Source organism: Saccopteryx leptura, chromosome 3, assembly GCF_036850995.1.
Source record: "Saccopteryx leptura isolate mSacLep1 chromosome 3, mSacLep1_pri_phased_curated, whole genome shotgun sequence".
Taxonomy (NCBI): domain Eukaryota; kingdom Metazoa; phylum Chordata; class Mammalia; order Chiroptera; family Emballonuridae; genus Saccopteryx; species Saccopteryx leptura.
Genome location: NC_089505.1, coordinates 226,192,570 through 226,202,091, shown reverse-complemented (window position 1 = coordinate 226,202,091; position 9,522 = coordinate 226,192,570). Strand labels below are relative to the sequence as shown.

Here is a 9,522-nt window from a genome sequence, read left to right as displayed (position 1 = left end):
AGCCAGTGACCTTGGGTCCAAGCCCGTGAGCTTTTTGCTCAAACCAGATGAGCCCGTGCTCAAGCTGCGACTTTGGGGTCTCGAACCTGGGTCCTCTGAATCCCAGTCCGACGCTCTATCTACTGCACCACCGTCTGGTCAGGCTGTATCCTGCTACTTTAATGAACTCTTTTATTACTTCTATTAATTTTTGGGTGGATTCTTCAAGGTTTGTTTTTTTTTTTAACTTTTATAGGTATTTTATTTGCTGCTGCCAGTGTATATAAAATAATTACCCTTGTGAAACAGAAATTCGTGAAAATTCAGAGAGGTAGATGTTAAGGACTGACAGAAGCAGAAGTTTTGTGTAGTATGGCACGTGTTACAGGAAAAAGCTTTTTGTACAGGCTTCATATTTCAGTCTCTTTGAATATTCTCCAGCCATGAAAAGTGGTTTAGAACACCTTCAAAGATTAATTTCACTACAAAAAAGAACAGACTTTCTGGGGTCTGAAAGGATTTGTACTTGAAGATACTCCAGTCAGCAGGGGGTCATGTTGTGCATTCTGCAGACAGAATTGTTTCAAATCTGCAGCTGCCTGGGAAACCTTCGCGTGGTTGAGCCCGGCCTCCAGCCAGAGCTGTTGAACTACTTTCTTCATAGCGGTGACACTGGAGGAACCAGACACGGTGCACGCGAGAGTCGGGCAGATCTTCAAGGTTTTTTATATACAGTATCATGCCATATGCAAATAGTGATAGTTTTACTTTTTTTTTTTTTCAATTTGGATGCTTGTTTCTTTTTCTCATCTGCTGTGGCTAGGACTTCCAATACTATAATAAATTAACCAGTGAGAGTGGGCATCCTTGTCTTGTTCCTGTTCTTAGAGAAGTGTTCAGCTTTTCACCATTGAAGATGATGTTAGTTGTGGGCTTCACACACACACACACACACACACACACACACACACACGGCCTTTATTAAGTTTCTTCTATACCCATTTTATTGAGAGATTCTTTTTTTATCATAAATGGATTTTGAACTTTGTCAAATGCTTCTTCAGCATCTGTTGATATAATTTTTATCCTTGGTTTTATTAATATAATAAATCACATTGATTGTTGTGCAGATATTGAGCCATACTCTCATCCTTGGTATAAATCCCACTTCATAATGGTGTATAATCCCTTAAATGTACTGTTGAATTTGATTTGCTAGTATACTTTGAGAATCTTAGCATCTTAGTTCATTGGGAATGTTGGCCTGTAATTCTGTTTTGTAGTGTTATTGATTTTGTTTTTGGTATTGGTAATGCTGGCCTCATAGAATGAATTTGAAAGCATTCCTTCCTCTTCAATTTTTTTGGAATAGTTTGAGAAGGAATGATTCTAATTTTTTTTTAAGTGTTTGGTAGAATTCACTTGTAAAGTCTTCTGGTCCTAGGCTTTTGTTTGTTGGGAGCTTTTTGATTATTGTTTTAAATTTCAATGCTAATAAGTAGTCTGCTCAGATGCTTTGTTTCTTTCTGATTTAGTCTTTGAAGGTTGTATATTTCTAGAAATGTATCCATTTCTTCTAGATTGTCCAATTTTTTGGCATATAATTATTCATAGATCATTCTTTAATGATCCTGTATTTCTGTGGAATTTGATTTAATCTCTTCTTTCATTACTAATTTAGTTTATTTGTGTTTTCTCTCCTTTTTGCTTGATGAGTCTTGCTAGATTTGTTTTATTTATCCTTTCATAAAACCAGCTTTTAGTTTCAAATTATATTTTTCTATTTTATTTATTTCTTCTATGATCTTCATTATTTCCTTCCTTATACTTATGGTTTTATTTGTTCCTTTTCTTTTTTTTAGTTCTTTTTAGATGGGAAAGTCTTTTGTGCACATACAGCTACACTTTGCTAGTTCTGCACTCTTTCTGTGTCGGGCAGCATGTGTGCACACATGGCAGTGCCCGACTCACTTCTCAGGGAGCAGATGTGCAGGTGGATACCACAAAGTTTTGCAAGCTTTGCTCTTTTTTTTTAGGCAAGGCAGCCCAACATGTATGTGTGGCAGTTCCCCCCATCCCCACAATTTAACTGGACAGAGTAGCCCTGTGGTAAGGTATCTCAGTGTTTTGCTAGCTTCACACTCTCTTCAGGACAGGGAGGACTGCATATGTATACAGCCCCATGGGTGCATGAAGCAGTATCTTACTGTACCTGCTGGATCAATCTCAGGGTGGAGGATACCCGTGTATGCTGTGGTGCTTTCCTGTTTCTGCTGGGTCTAGCTCCATGAGGGTTATTGGGGGACATGCTACAGCACCCTACAGGTAAACTTCAGAACATGGATTGAGGTCTTGGCCACTATCCATAAGCAGGGGAAATGCAAATAATGGTGCTCACCAGTTCCTCTGGTCCTGGGTTGTTCCCTCAGCTCTTGGAGAGCTCTCACGTTCCCTAACCTTTTCTGTGGTCTCTTACTTATTGTGTAGAAGTTGTTCAGTTGGCTCACAGTTATCTCTTAGGTTGACCATAAGTTCACTAATTACCGTATTTTTTGCTCCATAAGATGCACCTGACCATAAGACACACCTAGGGTTTTGAGGAAAAAAAAATACTCTGAACCAAATGGTGTGTTGAAATATTTAATAAAATACTGTATTTTTTCACTCCATAAGATGCATGGGCATTTTCCCCTCCACTTTTGGGGGAAAAGTGTGTCTTATGGAGCGAAAAATACAGTATGTGGCATGACTTATTGTATATAATGCCTTCCTTCTGAGATTATTTCTAAAGCATATTCCTTAGAATTTTTTAGCATTGATATGTTGGTTTCTGGATTTTGTTTTGGTCTGTTGTTAGTTTTTTCCTCTGAAGATGTCTTTATTTTGCCCTCCTTTGGAGATAATTAAGCAGGATATATAATGATAAGTTAATACTTTTTTCTTTCTCTGTACTCATTCTTTCATCTTTCTTTGTTGCCATTGAGAAGGGTGCTGTTAGTCTGATTGTTGTCCTCTTATACGCAACCTCTCTTTTTTCTCTAGTTACTTTTTAAGATTGTCTGTCTTTGATATCCTACACTGCCTGTATAAAGTGTAGCTGTTTTATTTATCCTGTCTGAATTTTATGTACTTCCTGAATGTTAAGATTAATATTTTTAATAAATTTGGGAAAATTCTCAGCTTTTATCCCTTCAAAATATCCCATTTTCTCATTTTAATCTTTCTGGAACTTTAATTAAACATTTAAAAGATATCCACATTCTGCCCTGGCCAGTTTGCTCAGTGGTAGAGCGTTGGCCTGGCATGTGGAAGTCCCAGGTTTGATTCCCAGTCAGGGCACACAGGAGAAGTGCCCACCTGCTTCTCCAGTCCTCCCCATCTCACTTCTCTCTACTCCTCTCCTCCTGCAGCCATGACTCAATTAGAGCAAGGTGGCCCCAGGCATTGAGGATGGCTCCATGGCCTCTGCCTCAGGTGCTAAAAAATGGCTCCAGTTGCAATGGAGCAAGGGTCCCACATGGGCAGAGCATCATCTCCTAGTGGGCTTGCCGGGTGGATCCCAGTCAGGGCGCACACAGGAGTCTATCTTTTTGCCTTCCCTCAAGAAAGAAAGGAAAGAAAGGAAAGAAAGGAAAGGAAGGAAAGGAAGGAAAAAAAGGAAAGGAAGGAAAGGAAGGAAAGGAAGGAAGGAAGGAAGGAAGGAAGGAAGGAAGAAAGAAAAAGAAAGAGAGAGAGAGAGAGAGAGGGAGAGAAAGGGAGGGAGGGAGGGAGGGAGGAAGGAAAGACCTGTGGTGGCACAGTGGATAAAGCGTTGACCTGGAAATGCTGAGGTCGCCGGTTCGAAACCCTGGGCTTGCCTGGTCAAGGCACATATGGGAGTTGATGCTTCCAGCTCCTCCCCCCTTCTCTCTCTCTGTCTCTCCTCTCTCTCTCTCTCTCTATCTCTCTCTCTCTCTCTCTCTGTCTCTCCCTCTCCTGTCTAAAATGAATAAAAAAAAAAAGGCCCTGGCCGGTTGGCTCAGCGGTAGAGCGTCGGCCTAGCGTGCGGAGGACCCGGGTTCGATTCCCGGCCAGGGCACACAGGAGAAGCGCCCATTTGCTTCTCCACCCCTCCGCCGCGCTTTCCTCTCTGTCTCTCTCTTCCCCTCCCGCAGCCAAGGCTCCATTGGAGCAAAGATGGCCCGGGCGCTGGGGATGGCTCTGTGGCCTCTGCCTCAGGCGCTAGAGTGGCTCTGGTCGCAACATGACGACCCCCAGGATGGGCAGATTATCGCCCCCTGGTGGGCAGAGCGTAGCCCTTGGTGGGCGTGCCGGGTGGATCCCGGTCGGGCGCATGCGGGAGTCTGTCTGACTGTCTCTCCCCGTTTCCAGCTTCAGAAAAAAAAAAAAGAAAAAAAAAAAAAAAAAAAAAAAAAGAAAGACGGTTGGCTCAGTGGTAGTGTCAGCCTGGCGTGCAGAAGTCCCAGGTTCGATTCCCGGCCAGGGCACACAGGAGAAGCGCCCATCTGCTTCTCCACCCCTCCCCCTCTCCTTCCTCTCTGTCTCTCTCTTCCCCTCCCGCAGCCGAGGCTCCATTGGAGCAAAGATGGCCCGGGCGCTGGGGATGGCTCCTTGGCCTCTGCCCCAGGCGCTAGAGTGGTGTTGGGCGGATAAAATGTATTATGCTCACTTTGTTAAAGATGCCGTCGCCCAGGTGATATTAATGTGTGTTGGGGGCAGGCAGGATCATTGTAGCCTGGGGCTTGGTTTTGGGATTAAGCCTTTCCCACCCTTTTTGATGTGGGGTGGTACAATCCAATCATGCCTCAGAGAAGGGACTTTGTATTAGAGACTTTCCTATTTTGTATATTGGATTAGAGGTTGTGAAGCTACACTATAAAATAGGGGTAGAACGGGAACTTGCGCTCTTGGTACCTGGGATGATCAGCATGAGAGAGCAGAGAGAGTAGAGCCAGCAGCGGAAGGAGGCCACATGGAGGAGGCCAGGAAAAGCAGCCAAGATGGCGGAGTGCTGAGTGAGATGCCAGTTTGTACAGAGTTTGTATCTGGGATAAGGAAGGAGATGGGGAACTAAGGAGAATAAGGCTGGTGAGCTAGAAACCTTTGATTCTAGGAAACTCGGATAAGTCAGTGGCTTTGTGAGCACTGGATGTGATTGGGTTTTGGAGCCCAGTGTGTGTTTTTACTTGCCCGCCGGGTGCAAGCTAGAATTAAAGACTATGGCCCACCAGTTTGTGGCTCCGTTGTTCCTTTACCGACTGTCCGAATCCAATGCGAACCTGCATGGGTCAGGCTGCTTTGATAGTGGCCCTGGCCCCAGCTCCTGGCTTTACAAGTGGCTCTGGTTGCGGCAGAGCGACGCCCCGGAGGGGCAGAGCTTCGCCCCCTGGTGGGCGTGCCGGGTGGATCCCAGTCGGGCGCATGCGGGAGTCTGTCTGACTGTCTCTCCCCGTTTCCAGCTTCAGAAAAACTAAAAAAAAAAAAGAAAGAAGAGGAGGAGGAGGGAGGGAGGGAGGAAGGAAGGGGGGAAGGGAGGAAGGAAAGAAAGAAATAAAAAAAGAAGGAAAATAAGAAAAAAAGAAGGAAAGAAAGAATATCCACATTCTAACATCTCTATCTCTAACTCATCTTTCTCATATATTCATGTATTAGTTTGTTTCCAAAGCATTTTGGATAATTCAGATTTATCTTTCCATTCACTTTTTCTTTCTTATTTGTAATCTGCACCCCAATTTATTCATTGAGGTTTATTCAGTGACTAAGCTTTTTATGTCCATAATTGTATTTTCCAATTCTTTGTTTCTCAAGTTTACCTGGTCGTTTTTTTTTTGTTTTTTTTTTTTTTTACAGAGACAGAGAGAGAGTCAGAGAGAGGGATAGACAGACAGGAACGGAGAGATGAGAAGCATCAATTATTAGTTTTTTGTTGTGTGTTGCAACACCTTAGTTGTTCATTGATTGCTCTCTCACATGTGCCTTGACTGCGGGCCTTCAGCAGACCGAGTAATCCCTTGAGCCAGCGACTTTGGGTTAAAGCTGGTGAGTGCTTTGGTCAAACCAGATGAGTCCACGCTCAAGCTGGTGACTTCGGGGTCTCGAACCTGGGTCTCCGCATCCCAGTCCTATGCTCTATCCACTGCGCCACCGCCTGGTCAGGCTACCTGGTCATTTTTATGGTCTCTTGTTACTTTCAAGTCCCTCTTTTATTTCTGTGAACATTTTTTTTTTTGAAACACAAGACTGCTTTTTTGTTGTTAATATTTTATTTATTTATTTTTTCAAACTTTTTTAAAAGATTTTTATTTTATTTATTCATTACAGAGAGGAGAGAGAGAGAGAAGGGGGGAGGAGCAGAAAGCATCAACTCCCATATGTGCCTTGACTAGGCAAGCCCAGGGTTTTGAACTGGCAACCTCAGCATTTCCAAGTTGACGCTTTATCCACTGCGCTACCACAGGTCAGGCTATTTCTGTGAACATTTTAAGAATAACTTATTTTCATTCTGCATTTGAAAATTATAATATCTGAAGTGCTTGGAGTATATTATGATTTTAAAAAAATTACTCTTGCTTGACCAGGCGGTGGCACAGTGGGTAAGGAGTCGGACAGGGATGTGGAAGACCAAGGTTCGAGACCCCGAGGTTGCCAGCTTGAGCGCGGGTTGATCTGGTTTGAGCAAAAAGCTCACCAGCTTGAGCCCAAGGTTGCTGGCTCCAGCAAGGGGTTACTCAGTCTGCTGAAGGCCCACAGTCAAGGCACATATGAGAAAGCAATCAATGAACAACTAAGGTGTTGCAACGTGCAACAAAAAACTAATGATTGATGCTTCTCATCTCCCTGTTCCTGTCTGTCTGTCCTTGTCTATCCCTCTCTCTGACTCTCTCTGTCTCTGTAAAAGGAAAAAAAAAAAAAAATTACTCTTGACCATAAACGTTTGTTTCCTTGTACATTTGGTATTTTTGTTTATCTTAATCTGTAGGAATAGGACAGTGCCTATATTTGGGGTATGTTCCTTTAAAAAGAGTTCACATTGCTTTGTCAGATACTCCCCATGATGTTATCAAGCGAGGAATATTTTAAGTTAATATCTAGGCCTGGGATTTCCTACACTATGTTAGTAGTATAAATTTAAACCCACATGAGGGCAGCCTTGTAACTGTAGTTTCTTAAAGGAGCCTCCTACTTTTATTTTTTTACCAGAATGGCAGCCTGAAACACTTTTGCTTTGGCCACCTTTGCCAGAAGATATATTTCTTCCTTATCCTATCTTTTCACTGAAGGTGAGGTCTTCAAGATTCCTAACTTCTGGGGGAATCAATTTTGCCCCACCATTTTTGCCCCTGTTTCTCTGCCCAGTAATGAAAATGAAGCATACTATTCAATTCTATTTATGAACAGGTAAAACTAACCTATGGATCTATTGTAGAAATCAGAATAAGGTTAGCTTTTAGGCATATTAACTTAACATAGTAATGATGGAGTCTTCTGAGAGTTTGGAAATGTTTTAAATATTGATCTACATAGTGGTTTCACAGGTATTAACATATGTAAAAATTTATTAAATTTTACACTTAAAATTTGTGCACTTACTCTCTATGAGCTATATCATATATATATTTTTTGTGTATTTTTCTGAAGTTGGAAACGGGGAGGCAGTCAGACAGACTCCCGCATGTGCCCGACCGGTATCCACCCGGCACGCCCACCAGGGGGTGATGCTCTGCTCATCTGGGGCTTCGCTCTGTTGTAACCAGAGCCATTCTAGCGCCTGAGGCAGAGGCCATAGAGCCATCCTCAGTGCCCGGGCCAACTTTGCTCCAATGGAGCCTTGGCTGCAGGAGGGGAAGAGAGAGACAGAGAGGAAGGAGAGGAGGAGGGATGGAAACGCAGATGGGCGCTTCTCCTGTGTGCCCTGGCCAGGAATCGAACCCGGGACTCCTGCACGCTAGGCTGACGCTCTACCACTGAGCCAACCAGCCAGGGCTATATCATATTTTTTAGGTACACAAACAAGGTTTCTATTATTGAAAGATATTACTGGTTTCACTTACATTTTTTGAGAGTTCAATCATGCACATAAAATAGTTCTGATTGTACTCTTATCAAGACTATGTGTTTGCAGTGGTTTTTTCAGACTATCCAGTCTACTGTAATATTGAGTGTGTAAATCATATGATATTCTTCTAATTCTTATGCTGTTTGGAGACTTTAGTAAATTATTGCTTAAATAGTCTGGTTGGATTTTTTAAAAATCCAGGTTTTGTCTTTGCTGTACTGTGGTGAATAAGGGAAGGCGAGTGAATAACCCCCGAGAGGAGACTTCATGGGAGAAACAGTGGCATGTGGTTAGCTGCAGTGCTTTCTGTGCTTCCCGGGGAAGGCACATCCTATAACCTAGAGTCAGACCTCAGATATCTTCTTAACCCTCCCAAGAAACTACTTTGTAGCCACTCATGGAGGATAGAGGTCTGTTTATTTTCTAAGGATTCAAGTAACCAGTCTCCCTTTACCCTCTATCACTTTCTTCTCTAAAATGAGGCGACCCACAGATATATATGAGGGTTGTAATAGGTTGAATTTTATCTTTTCAAAAGATATGTTGAATTCCCAACCCCTGTATCCCAGAAGGTGACCTTATTTGGAAATAGGGTCATTGCAGATATAATTAGATGAAGTCATACTGGATTTAGGGTGGGCCCTAATTATGACTGATGAGCTTATAAGAAGAGGAGAGACACAGGGGGGGAACACTGCTGTTGACTGAATTATGTCCTCCCAAAATTCATGTGTTAAAGTCCTAATCCCCCAATGTGATGGTATTTGGAGATAGGGCCCATGAGAGATAATTAGGTTTAAATGAGGCCATGAGGGTGGGACCCTCATGATGGGATTTGTACCTTCAAAAGAAAGACACCAAGTGCTCTCTCTCCACCATGTGAGGACACAGTGAGACTGTTAAACAAGGAAGAGAGCTCTCACCACATCTCATCATGATCTCAAACATCTAGCTTCAAGAATTATGAGGAATTAAATTTCTATTGTTTAAGCCACTCAGTCTATTGTATTTTTTGTTATGGCAGCCTGTAAAGCCAGGAGCCAAGGCCAGGGCCACTACCACAGCAGCCCAGCCCATGCAGGTTCCCACTGGATTCGGACAGTTGGTAAAGAAACAGCGGAGCCAAAATCTGATGGGCCATAGTCTTTAATTCTAGCTTGCACCCCGCAGGCAAGTAAAAAAATACACACTGGGCTCCAAAACTCAGTCACATTCAGTGCTCACAAAGCCACTGACTTATCCGAGTTTCCTAGAATCAAAGGTTTCTAGCTCACCAGACTTATTCACCTCTGTTCCCCATCTCCTTCCTTATCCCAGATACAAACTCTACACAAACTGGCATCTCACTCAGCACTCTGCCATCTTGGCTGCTTCTCCTGGCCTCCTCCACGTGGCCTTTCTCTGCTCTCCTCTGCTCTCTCTTCTAATGATAATCTCAGGAACCAAGAGCACAAGCTCCCGTTTTGTCCCCATTTTATATTGTAGCT

At 43.1% G+C, this 9,522-nt stretch overlaps 1 protein-coding gene across 1 annotated transcript; it reads right to left on the bottom strand.

Annotated features, from left to right (window-relative positions):
- Positions 1–221: 221 nt before the first annotated feature.
- Positions 222–9,176, bottom strand: LOC136397839 (guanine nucleotide-binding protein G(I)/G(S)/G(O) subunit gamma-5-like). The gene is made up of 2 exons (XM_066372332.1): positions 9,130–9,176; positions 222–669 (listed from the first exon to the last, which is right to left on the bottom strand). Exons 1-2 carry the CDS (start codon positions 9,174–9,176, stop codon positions 462–464), a joined length of 255 nt encoding a protein of 84 aa, XP_066228429.1. The 3' UTR covers positions 222–461.
- Positions 9,177–9,522: the final 346 nt, after the last annotated feature.